At 37.2% G+C, this 17,286-nt stretch overlaps 1 protein-coding gene across 3 annotated transcripts in view; it reads left to right on the top strand.

Moving 5' to 3' along the window:
* The window catches only part of nalcn (sodium leak channel, non-selective), a 117,014-nt gene that overhangs the window by 38,865 nt on the left and 60,863 nt on the right, over positions 1-17,286 (top strand). For all 3 annotated transcript variants that reach the window (XM_055216123.2, XM_055216122.2, XM_055216121.2), the window contains 4 exons: positions 6,267-6,398; positions 9,394-9,561; positions 13,290-13,481; positions 16,158-16,295. In XM_055216123.2, the coding sequence (XP_055072098.1) occupies positions 6,267-6,398; positions 9,394-9,561; positions 13,290-13,481; positions 16,158-16,295 (630 nt within the window). The remainder of the gene's footprint in view (positions 1-6,266; positions 6,399-9,393; positions 9,562-13,289; positions 13,482-16,157; positions 16,296-17,286) is intronic.

Below are 17,286 nucleotides of genomic sequence, written 5' to 3'. Positions count from 1 at the left end.
GTGGGCGGCAGTGGCTCAGTGCTTCATGTAGGTTGTCTACAAACCGAAAGGTTGGTGGTTCAATCACCCGGCTCCACCGGACCAAGTGTAGAGGTATCCTTGAGCATGACACCTATCCCCAGCTGCTACCGACGAGCTGGCTGGCGCCTTGCATGGCTGACACCGCCGTCGGTGTATGAATGTGTGATTGAATGGGTGAATGTGAGGCAACTTGTAAAGCACTTTGGATGGCCATAGGTCTGTCAAAAGCGCTATATAAATGCAGTCCATCTGCCTCAGCTTTTTGCTGTATTGTGGCTCATAAGGTGCAATGAACAGTAGATTAGAGCAAAATCACCCTCTTCCATATCATATCGATTAGCTTCTGCTATTATTGTGACATGAAGTCTGTCTCGCTCCACACCATCTGTTAGCTTAGCTTTTCATCTGTGTTTGTATATTTTCGTAAGTCCCACCCACTGATCTGTTATAGGTCTGTAGCGTGAGTGAGTCCAACCCATAGCCCCCACCTTGGAAAAATGAAGAATGAGTGTCTGTAGTCTTTCACCCTCGACAAAGATAAAGCAGTTCCTTCTTTCAATGACGCAAAATGACGATTTTTACATCATTGAAAGAAGTGCAACACTGAAATCTGTATTTCTCCCATCTCAGGGGAAACTGAGGGAATGATGCACGACCATTAAAAATCATGACTCGGATTCTAACGATACAAAGCTTAATGCAAATCGGTGAAGTGTCCCTTTAAGGGCGTGGCCACTTGAGTGATGGTTGAACAGCCACTGCTGTCACTAGAGTCGAGCTAGACGGGCGTGGTTTTAGCAACCAGCAATGCCAGCTTTACCCATGTCCCGCCTCTTTACCCATTTTTGGATATCTGTGAGTGATGCGCGTTGAAGTGCGGCCAAGATGACGATCTTCAGAAACTTATTCGTGACGTCACGGACACTATGTCCATCTCAAGTATATGGGCAGTACCCTTTAACAAGGTCCTAACATGTACCATTTAGGTAAAGATATGTATAAATTTGGTACAAAGAGGAACTGCAACCTGTGACAGCTAGGGACTATTGTTCTGAAAAAAAATAGACCTAAATGTATGGAAGTAATAGAATCTTTCTGGTCCAGGCCAGATGTGTCTTCAGTTTGAATGCTTCCATAATAACATTTCTTGTTAGCATAAAAAAAAAGAAATAAGTATGAATATTACTTTAAAATTGGATGCTATTTCCAGACATAATCTGCTTTTGACGTCCCCCCCTATACAAAAGATGCAAAAGGCATATGTTAGCAGTGATGTACTGTAAATGTGTTTCACATTTGCAAAATATCAAGAAAAAATATGCTGTGCTGGGAACAGTATCCTGGCAGGGGTAAATGGTGGTTTAATTGCCAATTATAAAAGCTGTTACCTTCTATTTACAACATACAGAAATCTAAGGTATTGCAGTTGATATATCTTGCTTGGCTGGAGGACAGCCCCGGGATACAAGAACGAAGAGAATATCTGTTGTCAGATAATCTCTACTCGTGTGCTTTTCTGCCATTGTCTTATCAAAGACAAGCTTTAGTTTGAAGGTTATTTTTGTGTGGCACAAGGCAGCACATGTGACCCAGTCTGGCTGTTGTGCCCGGAGGGAGAATGTCTCTTCCTTGTGTCTTTACCCAACAACCCCTGCCACAGATTGTGTTTCTTTCACCTCCGTCCTTAATAACCTACTTCATATTTGCCTCATTGCTCTCTTTTGCAATCTGTAAATGGTAGCTGATGTGAAAAAGTGGTCTGTAAGGCGAGAAAAAACAGACAGGGGGATATTCATCATGTCTAACCCAAATACTTTTGCTGATTCAAAAACAATCATGTTTTGGTTTGTTTGAATATAAGGAAATAAAACTGTGTACTCTGTCTACTGTAAACGTTTATAAGATTGATATTGATGTATTGTATTATCCTGCAAGGTAGAGTTCTGCTTTTTGTTGTGAAATGGTTTCCCTCCTTCTCTCTTAAAATGAGTTTAATCACATTTATATAATTGCTATTGACTATTCTTATGGCAGCTCATTTTGTAGTCTTCCACTAGGTCGTCTTCCTCTCTGTTTCTCTTGCATTTCCTCTCGCTCCAGCTCATTCGAGATGGTCCACCCACTCACAAGCTGTGTTCTTGTTTTTTGGACTGCCAATTGTACATGCCGCACTTCATCTGCATCTTCTTGGTGTGTCTCCCCATTGTTTCATAACACATTAATGCACCCAAGATGTGATTTCTTGGATGTAAAATTACTGACAGCTAGGTTGAACCATCCAAACCGATGCTACAGTAAAATAACACATGATTCATGGAGTTTGCTATTTTTCGGTCCATTTTGTTTGTGTTTTTGAGTTAAAGGTGAAGTGTGCCATTTTTGTGCCATTTATAGCAGTATCAAACATGCTTGAAAAGTTAATAGTTTTCTCTTTTTTTTACAAAGACACAATAGTAACCACCCACTTTTAAGTCCATTTATTTTCAACATAAAAACAAAACGAATAAAGCTTTATGGATTTTTTAGTCAAAGCAAATCAATATGCTACAAAGATGAATAACCAAAAATTGTTGTTTGAGAATGAAAAGAGGCTGATTCAATTACAGCACATTTTTTAAAACGCTTCATGGGAATGGGCTGTGGCCTTTGTTCTCACGATTCCTGTTTCCATGGTAACAATGAGTTTGACTGATGGATCTCCTGGATTTTGAGTGGCGTAGTCTTCTTTACCAAGAAATCTCTAATTAAATGGGGTTTCTTTTGGAGTTAAGCTCACTTTTCACAAAGCAAATATATAGAAGTTTTTAGGTAAAAATTTTCTCAAAAATTTTCTTCTAGGAAAAAATTGAATTATTACTTTCGGAACTGTACTGTTGCAATCTGTTCTTCACTAGTATTCCAATCCCAAACTCATGTCACTGGTTGAGCCAAAATTTGACATGTTGGACTGCTCGAACACACAGTGCAAACACAGTGTTTTTAAAGTCACTTTTACACTCAATTTACACTTTACATAAAATCAAAACACAATTTACTTGCCAGTTGAGAAGATTTGGCTCTTCACATTAAACAAAGTATTTTAAAAATACTTGAGATATGTAATAACTCACCTTTAAGGAATATTTCTTAAAAGAAAAATCCAGATAATTTACTCACCACCATGTCATCCAAAATGTTGATGTCTTTCTTTGTTCAGTCGAGAAGAAATTATGTTTTTTGAGGAAAACATTCCAGGATTTTTCTAATTTTAATGGACTTTAACAGTTTTTTTCAACGGAGTTTCAAAGGTCTATAAACGATCCCAAACGAGGCATAAGGGTCTTATCTAGCGAAACGATTGTCATTTTTGACAAGAAAAATAAAAAATATGCTCTTTTAAACCACAACTTTTCGTTTAGGTCCGGTCCAGCATGAACTAACGTAAATGCGTAGTGACATAGGGAGGTCACGTGTTACATATATAAAACGCACATTTGCGGACCATTGTAAACAATAAACTGACACAAAGACATTAATTAATATCATTCGACAACCAACAACGTCGGAACGGTCCTCTTTCTCAACACTTGTAAACACTGGGGCGGAGTTTCGCGTTCGTCCTCTGTGACCTCTTGACGTCATGACGTATTGGGTGGGGTCACGCTATCGCATCACGACCAGCTTTAGACGAGAAGTTGTGGTTTAAAAGTGGATATTTTGTATTTTTCTTGTCAAAAATGACAATCGTTTCGCTAGATAAGACCCTTATGCCTCGTTTGGGATCGTTTATAGACCTTTGAAACTCCGTTGAAAAAAACTGTTAAGTTTACTGACCTACATACACACTTGTTTGGGTGGCGCCCCAGACACACACATATGACACACACACAACGAAATACAGTTTGATTTTTTAAATAAATTATAATATAACAGTGATAGTAGTGAAATAATACAACTAAATGATTTTATTTTGTATTAATTTGCACTATATATGAAGAGTTTCGTTGCAAAACGAGATAAATCCGTTTTTTTAATTGTTCAGAAATCTCGTTTTTTGGTTGTGCATTCCAATTAATATCAATGCAACTGCAGTTGTTTTGTTTTGATTTAAACCTTCATAACTTAAAAAATACAGCTAAGTAGCACCATAAAACAAAATAACAACATAATAACATAATAATAAACATGTTTTGACAAAAATGTTAAAAAATTTATTTATCTCGTTTTGCAACGAAACTCTTCATATTTAACTTAAAGTAGCTTTCTTCTCTGGCCAACTTAAACAGTGGCGACAGTGGCTCAGTGGTTCATGTTGGTTGTCTACGAACCAGAAGGTTGGTGGTTCGATCCCTGGCTCCACCGGACCAAGTGTCTAGGTGTCCTTGAGCAAGACACCTAACCCCAGCTGCTCCCGACGAGCTGGACGGTGCCTTGCATGGCTGACACAGCCGTTGGTGTATGAATGTATGCGTGAATGGGTGAATGTTAGGCAAAACTTGTAAAGCACTTTGGATGGCCATAGGTCTGTTAAAAGCGCTATATAAATGCAGTCCATTTAAAGTAGGCGTCGCCCCAGCGCCCCCTATTGATCAGCCGCCAATGCGCAAATACTAGATTCACTGTTTAGAGTTACGCAAACGCGGAATGTTGAGGACATCTGCTGGTTAAACCCGCTGTGTAAATGGAACAAGACATGCATATGTACACATTTAATGACATGAACAATTACAAGGGTTTTTATTAAAGACAGGGTGCATGATCTCTGAAAGCCAATGTTGACATTTGAAATCAAACACACCCCTACCCCAATAGAATCTGGACCTTCTTTTGATAGACCCACTCCACGCAACCTTTTCCAAAGTGTTTCTCAAAAATCCTGCACCCTGCCTTTAAAGGAAATATGCAATATTAGTTTATGCAACTGAAGGTGAGTGATTTGCGGGAGCATAAAGTTATCGTCCGGTGTTGTTGGCGCTAATATTGTTATCATTATAGTTAAAGGTGCAGTGTGTAATTTTTAGAAGGGTCGCTTGACAGAAATGCAAAATAATATACTAAACTATATTATCATGTGTGTATAAAGACCTTTCATAATTAACCGTTATGTGTTTATTAACTTAGAACGAGAACTTTTTATCTACATACACTGAGGGTCCCCTTACATGGAAGTCGCCATTTTGTGCCACCATTTTTCTACAGAAGCCCTAAACGGACAATTTTTTTTACTAAGTTGTCTCCGCCGATGACATGTTTGTCCGGTGGCGGCTACCCTAGCTTTTCTATGTGTTTCAAAAGCGAGGGGTGAGCAGTGGACTAAGCCGTTGGTTGCAATTCGCAACCTCACCACTAGATGCCACTAAAATTTACACACTGCACCTTTAACGTTAAAGTTATCGTTATAATGTAAACGTCCCCTAAGTCCTGTTTTATATTCCAATCATGAATTTTACCCTTACACCAAGGACAAATGTTTAGCCATCTTATAACTTTTATAACTTTTCTTATTCTGGAGAGTAAGCATACACACACACCTAATAAATAAGGCCAAATAGCACTAACATCTGCTCATATATAAAATTATTCTGCTTTGCTGGTTATTTATATGCCAATGAAATTTGTGTTCCAGATATCATGTTTTATTGAAGGAAAAGTTGAAAAATATATGCATCTTAGATTTTATAAAAATCTTCATTTCAAATACCTCCATTATATTTCTTCACATTTTAATACTAACTTTACCAACCACAAATATAAAGAAGAGACAGATTTCATAGCCAGCAGACAGGTGGCTTAGCCTGGGATTAAATTAAGTCTTTCCTACCTCATCATCCAGAAGACTGTCTTTAATAGGCCTGGGATCGTTTTAATTCGCTCTGCTGAGGTCTCAGGCAGTGAGCGCTTATTTAGTCATCTGAGTCTAACCCTGTTTTAAAAAAAAACATTTAAAAACGAGTGTAAAATAATGGGAGATGTTGTTTTTAGCACTGCTACACTCATTATGAGAAAGGAGGACAGTTTGCTTGTTCATAAGGGATGTTACATATCACAGAGAATTTACTATTATTACCTTTGTTAATATGTAGAGGGAACTGGAGATTATAAACCTAACTGGCAAGGCAGCCCGACACACTTATCTCTGTTCTGCAGTTGCCAGGAGTCTTTTAGCAAGTTTTATCATAACACACACAACAGATTTTGACTACAGCTTGCTTTGTTCTGTCCATCCCTCTTACTGGATTTCTAAACTTTTGCCCTCTTTTCCACAGCAACTGATGCGTTCTTCAGTTTTCCACATATTCATCCTCAGCATGGTGGCCGTTGACGTGATTGTGGCTGCTAGCAACTACCACAGGGGCGAGAACCATAAACTCACCAATGACGAGTTCTACCTGGCTGAGGTAAGACCTGTCAAAATCCTGCACTTACGCAATGAGACGCTGCATAATTTTAACCCGATGAGAATATAATATTTGACATTCATTGTAGCGTCAAGATGCTACAATTCAGAATGCATAAATGTTGAGAAACTTTGACAATTGCACATATTGAGTCATATTCTTTATTCTATTCTATGATAGACTTCCTGCCTCCTGGCAATGCATTAGTTTTAATAGACACAATTTTAAATGCGTGAATTGTGAGACGGGCAAAAAAATCCTTAGACTGTGATTACATTGAAATGCATCAGCAGATCAGATTATAAAAACATATCCCCATTCTCTCGCCTTAAAACACTTAGATTAAATCAAGTGAGTGGCAACGTGGGCGCAAACAGCTTGTGGGCAACACTCCATTTTAGCGAGCGCTGGTTGGGAACGTGTGTGTATGTGTCCTGTTTGCCACGCACAGCTTCTGCAATCAGTATGCAGGTGGCACTGTGGGAACAAAGACAGATAGAGGAGTGTGGCCACCCGCCCACTTCAAGCTGAAAGACAGAGATAAGGAGGAAGAAGCACCCCACATATTCACAGACCGATCCATCTCATCATTAATCCCTATTGCTTTTTATTTGAAAAAGTCCAAATGCATCTGGGGAAAAGCTGATTTATCTATCTTCTCATGAAAGTCCCGTTATACAGTACATTGCACTAAGAGTATTTTGCTATTAAAATGTGCATTTTAGTAATTAGTTCCTTTTTTGTAAATGAAGCCGCTACATGCCATCTCTGAGATAATGATATTGACTGAATGCTCTCTGCACATATTATACGTTTATTAAACGGGGCATATCATGAAAATCTGACTTTTTCCATGTTTAAGTGCTAGAATTGGATCCCCAGTGCTTTTATCAACCTAGAAAATGTGAAAAGAACAACCCAGTAACTTAGTTTTGGTAAATCATTCTCCGCAAACATGTGAAAAAATAGGTAATTGAAATTTGGCTCCCCCTGTGATGTCATAAGAGGATAATACCGCCCCTTAATCTGTACTATCCAACCACGGCACTGCCATTTAGTGCAGCAATCAGCTCAAAAAGGACACCCAAAACAGCACATTTTTGCTCACACCTACAAAGTGGCAATTTTAACATGTTATAATAAATTAACTATATGATATTTTGAGCTAGAACTTCACATACATACTCTGGGGACACCAATGAGTGGTTTCCCAGACAGGGATTAGCTTAAGCCAGGACTAGGCATTAGTTTAATTAGGAAATATAACTAGTTTAGGAAATAACAAACATGCAGAAACATTACTTGTGTGCATTTTGAGGCAAAACAAAAGCCAGTGATGTATTTAAAGATATTTCAGTGCAAGGTGTTATCAGTTTGGACTGCTTTAAACCTGTTTAATCCTCTAAGTGCACGGAAGTAGAATTGGATGAACGATGGCACGTGGGTAAAGAAGGTTTACCAAATATATTAGGATATTAACATAATTTTACCTTTGTTGAGAAAGGACAGTGGAAAGTGACTGGAGACATTTTTAAAAGTGGAGATTTTTGGGTTGTTGGTGTTTTAAACCCTCAACAAAGCCTTCAAGGCAGCGCTGCTTGGAAGGCACTCCCCGACCCCTAGCGTTTCAGCCAATCACAGCACTGGTGCTAGATATCGAGCCTTTGGCCAGCTTCTGGCAGTTCGAGCTCACCGTTGGACAGGTGAGTAGCGCAGATATGGTAAGATAGGAATGTGACTGTTTTTGAATTTAGCTCGAAATGTTTAGATCGCTTAAGTGACGTGTTTCCGCGTTTTCACATGTTGACTTTCTTCTTCGTGCCGGTTTCACGTATTGGTTACTCATTTTTTTTTTCTTTTTTCAAACCATTGCTGCTTGGGATTGGGGTTAGAATGTGTTTTTTGTATGATTTTTAAACAGTTTTCGTGCAAGGATAAAGTTGGGCTTGGGTTAGGATGTCATTTTAAGCATTGGTTTATACGTTTATTTGTCAGAATTTTAAACTGTTTTCGCTTGGGGTTGGGGTTAGAGTTGAGTTAGGGTGAGGGTGTCATTTTATATAACAGAAAGTCGTTCTAACCCCAATCCCAAATGACAATGGTAAGAAAATAGGAAAAACAATTGAGTTACCAATACATTAAACTGTCACGAAACTGAAAGTCGTGCCATGGACACGTGAAAACACGGAAACACGTCACTTAAACACTCCAAACATTTCAAGCTTAATTCTAATACAGTCACATTCTTATCTTACCATATCTGCGCTACTCACCTGACCAACGGTGAGCTCGAACTGCCAGAAGCTGGCGGAAGGCTCGATATCTAGCCCCAGTGCTGTGATTGGCTGAAACGCTCGGGGCACGGGAAGTGCCTTCCAGGCACCGCTGCCTTGAAGGCTCCGTTGAGGGCTTAAAAAACCCATGAGCACGTACTTAGAGGGTTTTGCAGCGAAAGACAAATCAAATTTGTTTAATAGTTGTTAAATATCAATGAAATGACCGCAGTGACATTTGTAAAAAAAAAAAGGCATTTCAATTACTGACTATTAACGGGTTTTATTGACATTCAAGTGAAGATATTGAAACTAAACATAAGAGCCTGATGAAATAATGTTTAAATTTACAAAAAAACAACAACAAAAAAAACATGTCAGACGCATTGGGCATCTGAGGTCTTCAGATCTTAATAATAAGAGGTTATTGTGAAGTAAAGGGTTTCTTAGCCCTCTGTCTACAATATATAAATAACCCTGCCTGTGAAAACCCAGCTAAAGTAATTTTTTGTGTTTTACTTTTTTCCTACATAAAATCCTACATAAATTTATAAAATCCTCCTCATTAGATTATGAGATTTTAGCCTGAATCCTTTTAGGCATGGTCACAAATGTTTCATTATGCATGTTTTTGAATTATACGTTACCAATTCAAAAACCAAAAGCTCTACGAACAGTCATCATACTTTCTCATATTCATTGTCTCTCTCTACTATCTTCAGGTTGCCTTCACTGTGCTGTTCGATTTGGAGGCTTTGCTGAAAATCTGGTGTTTGGGCTTCACTGGTTACATCAGTTCCTCTCTACACAAGTTTGAGTCACTGCTGGTGGTCGGCACCACTTTGCACATCTACCCCGATCTCTACCACTCACAGTTCACCTATTTCCAGGTAGGAATCGTAACTTATCCAAAGGTCCTTATTAGCAGATTCCTGGAATGGATTGAAAGCATTGATGGAAACTCCTCACGTTTAAAATCAATCAATTTAGTATTTCTCTTAGTGTGGGCAAAAAATTGGATTGCTCGCTAGTCGCTAGTATTATCATCCACCAACATCCACAAAACAACCATGTGTATAAATCAATAACCCACTATCATAGTTGAAAACTCCTCAGGGTGCTTAAAAGATCTTATTGACTGTGAATAGAAGCGGTTTGATAAATCATGTTATATTTGAAACTTCAATCAAAACCGCACAGACAACTTTTCATGTTTGGTGAGACACATGCAGCATTTGTAAAAGCGTCCTACATGAGTGCAGCACCTGCTAGATTCCTAACTGCTAGTCATGCACTAATGCAGACCAATATTGGGTACCGGTGGCCACAGCGGAGCTGTTCTCATAGATCTCCAGGCAGCTGCAGGGAATGGGAATGGATGAAGCCCGCACGCGTTGACAAGCCTCATTAAGGACACAACCTGCACTCTCACTCCAGTTTATCCTCTCCTCGCTGTAGGAGAGGCGGAGCTCCAACTGTGAATATTCATATCCTGCCATCATGTCTGGGCTCATTATGAAGCTGCCACAAAAAAGCACATGATTCACCATGAGCAGTCACCATGTAAAATGTTGATTTCTAAATTGCGTTCTATATTTTTCCATCATTAGCAATGTGAGTCATCTTCACAAATAGCAACGCTTGGTCTAAATCCTTTGAACGTAATTCACTTTTTCATATGATTGAATTTAATTGAATTCTGTAATCAGTTTTTCTACTTTAAGCAATATTTACACGTACAATTTCTGCATTTATGTACTTTGCATTAGTGTGACTTATTACATGTTGTATGAGTGGCACATAGCTACAATTAAAGGCATTTAGTTTGGTAATTGATTAGTAAATTTCATAATTATGAATCAAAAATAGAGCAAAAAGCTGTAGCTTGTGCTGGTATTAAGACACTCGTCTAGCTTACTAGAAAGGTCACTGAATTTCTTTGTTTAACTGGAAATGTTACATTAACCATCTGTCTTCCAGTGTGCCTAAAAAGCCTTATACAGTACACCTTGCATTTATGTTCCAGAGAGTTTCTTTGATGAGTTCGATGCAAAACCCTCTAATTTGCATTTGACATTTTTCTTGTAAATGGTTACTTTTTATCAGGCTCTTATGTTTAGGTTCAGTAATTTCACTTAAATGGCATTGAAAAGGTCATCAATCAATAATTTACAAATGTCACTTTAGTAATTTCATTGGTATTTAACAAATTTGTGTTTCGCTGCAAAACCCTCTAAGTGCATGCAAGCCTTTTTTTGGCAAAAAACTCCAATTCTTAGGACACATCTTTGGAAAAGACATAGTAAACAGTTGCAAAATCATTAAAGATCCAACTAGATATTTATCAAATAATCAAAAAGGTAAAATTTAGGAAACTGAACCACACTTTGGGATGCTGTGATTCATGTCACTGCTACATTCGGGTTGTATTATGGTTCAAGTTCTCGCAAAATTAACCATCTGTCTTCCAGTTTGCTTAAAAGCTTTGTACAGTAAACCTTGCATTTATGTTCCAGAGAGTTTCTTTGATGAGTTCAGATGCAAAACCCTATAATTTGCATTTGACATTTTTCTTATAAATGGTTACTTTTGCAGGCTCTTATGTTTAGGTTCAGTTATTTCTAGGGCCGGGATTTTAACGCGTTAATTAAGATTAATTAATTACACAAAAAATAACGTGTTAAACATTTTTAACGCATTTTTATCACACTTATTTTTGCACCGCGGAACATTTCTCATTTGATGAGTTTCGGCGGACCGAATATACTGGAGCACCAACTAGCGTTCATCATGACTTCAGACAACAACAAACCACAGTGAACATGAACGAAGAACCTGATGAGATCGCTTTGGTTGGCCCCGTGGATGGGAATTTTTTTTATAAAAAACAAACGGATGGAAGCGTCGATAAGAGCATGGTTGTGTGTAAGCTATGCAACAAGGAATTCGCATAACACCGCAGCACATCAAGCCTCAAATATCATCTCAATGCAAAACATATAGCAGCTATAGCGTGGACGTTAGCCCGACTCCGAGTACAACGACTTGGTTGAACAAAAATAAACAATATTTTGTTGCTTAAGCTTATGTATTTAGTCATTATTCATGGTATACTAAAAATCCATGTGGAAAAATAACTTCTCAATGTTCTCAGGTCTATTATTTATATGTGATTAAAATGTGATTAATTTCGATTAATTAATTATAAAGCCTCTAATTAATTAGATTAATTTTTTTAATCGAGTCCCGGCCCTAGTTATTTCACTTAAATGGCAATGAAAAGGTTATTAGTCAATAATTTACAAATGTCACTTTAGTAATTTTATTGGTATTTAACAAATTTGTGTTTCGCTGCAAAACCCTCTAAGTGCATGCAAGCCTTCTTTTTGGCAAAAACTTCAATTCTAAGGACACATCTTTGGAAAAGACATAGTAAACAGTTGCAAAATCATTAAAGATCCAACTAGATACTTATCAAATAATCAAAAAGGTAAAATTTAGGAAACTGAACCACACTTTGGGATGCTGTGATTCATGTCACTGCTACATTCGGGTTGTATAATGGTTCAAGTTCTCGCAAAGAACACAAGTTTGAATGTGATCTACGGTCGTTTCACGCGTTGTTGTTCATCTTAGAGAAATTTGCTGAAAAACCGTTGGCGTTTAACGGATTGTGCCAACAAAGCAGTATTTCTGAATGGCCTGAGGCCGGGATAAAGCTAATTTGAAGTTATTTGATGAACATGTACAGTAATATGTGCCGAGAGCGGAGGTGGCGTATAGCAGCTTTTGCATCTCAATTAGACCTTTATTTCTTTGAATCTTACAGTTTGCAGTTGCAAATTTCAAAATGTTTCTACTTCTTTCTTGGAACAAATTCCAATAAATTATTTTACTCTAGCTTTACACCTTTATAAAAGCAGTTTTGAATTAGATTAAGTAACAAAACCTAAAAGTATTCAATTCAATTTTTTATTTATTCTAAAATTTCTTCTGCTATTTCTTAGCACTTTGGATTTTAATGAAACCTAAAAGTATCTTTGGTTGTTTGATTGTGTGGCCGGCAGGACTGGATTATTTTTTAGGACTCTAAGGTCACATTAAGCTGGAAGCAAACGGATCGATATCTATTCTCCTCTCTTGATCAAAACTTGACCAAGATGCATTATTGCTTAGATTTGTTGTCACCTAGAATAAATTACTAACTGCTTGAGCAACTATGCACTGTGTAATGTAACCATGTTTTTTTCCTGAGAAACCCAAAATCAGTGTTTGCTTATTAAAAATCTATCAAAAACTCATCAGTATCCTCCATAGTAGTCCTCCTACTTGTTATGGTTTTTCAATTTATTTTTTATATTTGTTAGGATACAGCAAGGTTATCTTTTGAACAGGAAGTGGGTCGCTCAACACTTTTCAAATTTTATTGGAGTCAAATGATATGTTTACAGGATTTCATGATATTGATTTTAGAAGATTAGAATATGAATAAAGACACAGATTATTAAATGAAAGCTAGAGATAGTGGTTGGTTAATTATGTTATTGTAAGTTGATTTTTCATTCCAAGACGTACAGTACAGTTGTAAAAATAGGTTTGTTTTCAATTCTACCTGCAGGTTTTGCGAGTGGTTCGTCTGATAAAGATCTCTCCTGCACTGGAGGACTTTGTGTATAAGATCTTTGGTCCAGGGAAGAAACTCGGCAGTCTTGTGGTGTTCACTGCCAGTCTGCTAATAGTGATGTCTGCCATCAGTCTGCAGATGTTCTGCTTTGTGGAGGACTTGGATCGTTTCACCACATTTCCACGGGTAAATCTCCCTTTTTTTATGGAGAGACAGAAAGTAACTGTAGATCAAAAGATGAAATGTCACGGTATGGCTCAGATAATTTGGTTTTAAATGAATTTGATGTGAAATGTTATATAAAAATCTTTCACTTTTGATTGCATACCTGGTACATTATAGTAATAGATCTGAATACAGTACAGTACAATACTGTTCAATTTTCTTCTGAAGTTTTAATGGTTGGTAAGACATGTTCCACTCCAGAAAACACTAAAGGAAAAGCCTATTGACATTGCTCTGCTTGGAAATTATTTGGAAACGAGTGTCTACAAAATCCTACATAGATTTAACCCTTGTGCATTGTTCAAATTTACATCCTTTCATGTTGTAATCGTCTAATTCAACGGCTTTAAAAATGTATCAGATTAATATTTTTTCCAGATTTTTTACATAAATCTGTTAGTCAACCTCAGTACTGATCAAAACTACCAAATCTTCACAAAAATTCCATGATTTTAACTCTTTAATTCCCAAGTTTATAAGTGTTGTCACTGATTTGGGGAAAAACACATACAAAATGACCGATTTTCAATATATATATATATATATATATATATATATATATATTATATTTTTTAACCTTTTTCACAGCATTTTAAATTTTTGTGTAGCATCAGTTTTTATTGTTAGTGGCTGTTTTTGCCCCATCGACTTCCATTATAACCACATTTTTTGATTGCAGAGCCATGACACCTTATTATCATGCATTTTTGAATGTTGGTGTTTTTAACTTTTGCTAAGAGGTCAAATTAGTAATTTTTACTGTTGATCACCATGTGGCACTATTAACCCTTTAGTAGCCCTGTGCAAAAACAGAGCTTAATTTCTGCCTTGTAAGTTGTGTTTTATGGACTATAACTCCATACTAAAAGCATATTTGTTTGTGTGTGTGTGTATGTGGGTGTGGGTATGGGTGTGTGCGTGCGGCCAGGTAATTATCACGTTGTGGGGACCAATTGTCCCCACAAAAATAGGAATACCAGTGTTTTTGAGGAAACAAGCTTATAAATCAAACAAAATGATGTTTCTTGAAAATGTGAAGTAGGAGAAGGGTTTCTGTGATGGTTGGGGTTAGGGAATGGGGTAGGTTAGGGGAATAGAATATACAGTTTGTACAGTATAAAATGCATTACGTCTATGGAATGTCCTCACATGTAAACCAGAATGTGCGTGTGTGTGTGTGTGTAAAATGACAAATTTGACATCTTAGCAAAAGGAAAAAACACCAACATTCAAAAATGCATGATAAGAAGGTGTCATAGCTCTGCAATCAAAAAGTGTGGTTATAATGAAAGTCAATGAGGCAAAAACAGCCACTTAAAATAAATGATTGAGGAAAAAAACTGATGCTACACAAAAACTAAAAATGCTTCAAAGCCAATGTTTTTACCAATCTTTGACATGCCCAAGACTGTGAAAAAGGTAAAAAAAATTAAATAGTTAAAATCATGGAAGATTTGGTTGTTTTGATCAGTACTCGGGTTGATTAACAGATTTATGAAAAAACATTTGGAAAAAATGTTCATCTGATACATTTTTATAGTCGTTGAATTCAGTGGATGTTTTCATCCACTAACAACACAAAAGGGTAGTAAATTTGCCCACGGTATATCGTTGAGTTTTTTAAAAATTTCAAAGCATTTTCTTAAAATATATGTAAATATAAGATTTGTCACCAAAAATCATTCAATTTGCTAAAACAGAGAGAAAGTTGTGGCCAAATTAAGAGTAAAAAAAAAACCTTGCAGTGGATGAAAACATCCCCAACAACACATAAGGGTTAATAATATATTATTAAATTCGCCAGTAGACCTAAGACACCAAGTTTTCTGATACCATGAGCACGTGAGGGGGCTGTCATTAGTGGTGGCTTTTATCGTCCGTTATTAGTGGGACTCCAATGATCCCCGTGCATGCTGGGATTTGGAGGGGCTCACGTAAACAGATGTCGCTCATTTCCAAGGTGGGTGGTGTTATATCCATTGAGGATAATGAGGTTCACCAGGCCCCCATGATAGACCTACAGTATTGCAAAATTATCATCATCTGCACTCATTCAGAGACAGTATGACTGTGACCAGCTGGGTTTAGATATTTGTTTGACGTCCTTTGAAAAAAAAAAGGATTTAAAAATAGGTTTTTGCAACTGAAGGTTGCTGTTTGTATTTCTGTTCGATTTGAGCAAGGTCATTCCTCTCTTGGTTAAAAAAGTTGTCCTATTTATGTTCCTCTTTGTGAATGAAAAATTTCAGTCAAAAATGCTGATATGTTGAAAGGACATGAAAATATATTATAGTCATCTGTAGGTTACTGATAAGTAAGAGTCATTTAATGTCACAAGCATTTCCAATACAGATTTAAGATACTAAGGTGCTAATATGAACTATAAAGGTGTATTTTTGAAAGAGTACTGCCTCACTTTTTCTAACAATGTAGGTTTGACCTCAGTGAGGATGATACATACATTTAAAAGTTCTCCTGTGTTCCTCAGAAAAGTGAATGTCATACAGATTTGAAAAATTTTCTGGGCATGTTTCTTTAAAATGTGTTGTTACGGTTGAGTGGGCGAGACAGGTGTTGTTTTCTCAGATGTGTAATCGGCAAACACAGACTGATTATTGCTTTGCTTCTTTCCCACAGGCTTTTATGTCCATGTTCCAGATCCTTACGCAGGAGGGATGGGTGGACGTCATGGACCAAACCCTGGTGGCGGTGGGACACATGTGGGCTCCATTGGTGGCCATATACTTCATTCTCTACCATCTCTTTGCCACATTGGTAAATATAATTAGTCATTTTTCTATAAGATACAAGCACAGCACGTATTACTGTACAGTAATATGATGTACTGGTAAACCAATATCACTTGATTAGATACTTGGCCAGTGACCAATTAAATGGTGATATATACTTCAATATCCCATGAAAGACTTGGCCCAGCATATGCATGACATTGTACGCCAAATTCACCAAAAAATATTAGGAAACAGAATTATCCATGCATTATCTTTTGGCAAGGCTGTCAGTGGATATTGAAACTTGCTAAGCAGACATGATGGCTATGATCTCGAATAGGCCAAATATGAGATGATTAATCCATCTGTGGGATTTTACTGTAATAGCTTTTTGTACATATCACACAATTGTTGCTCTGTCGTCATTGCTGCAGGTTAATATGTTGTTTTAAGATGTTATAAAGCATTAAGTGGCAACTTTCTTTACTTAGATTTTTTTACTTAACTCTTTCCCCGCCAGCATTTTTTTTAAAAGTTGCCAGCCAGCGCCAGCATTTTTCATGATTTTAACAAAAGTTTAATGCCTTCCAGAAAATGTTCTTCTTTAATATATAAACAAACAATATATCAGATAAAAGAACAGACCCTCTGCTTTCAAAAAAAAAAAAAATTTCATCCTACCTTCATTAGTTCTCTTGTTATCACCTCTCAAACATGGGTAGGTTTCTTCAAAAACAACCAATTTTGAGCAAAAAGCTGAGATAAATCCATTTTTGAGAAGGACTTTTTATAGAGATCAGATGCAGAGCGATCTTTAAAACATACATGGAGTTCTTTCTCTTTCACGTGAGGCGCTACTTCCGGGTTGTATAAGTTGCGGAAAGGCGCCACCTGATGGATAATAGCGGTATTGCGGAAAGACGGAAAATCTCGTCATTGGCGGGAAAGCGTTTTCTCTTAATTGACGAGATATCTCGTCAATGGCGGCGAAAGAGTTAAATACCTACATCTTTTGGACATTCACGTCAACATTA

This window comes from Misgurnus anguillicaudatus, chromosome 17 (genome assembly GCF_027580225.2).
Source record: "Misgurnus anguillicaudatus chromosome 17, ASM2758022v2, whole genome shotgun sequence".
Classification (NCBI taxonomy): domain Eukaryota; kingdom Metazoa; phylum Chordata; class Actinopteri; order Cypriniformes; family Cobitidae; genus Misgurnus; species Misgurnus anguillicaudatus.
Note: the sequence above shows the minus strand (reverse complement) of the source record. Positions and strands in the feature narration are given on the sequence as shown.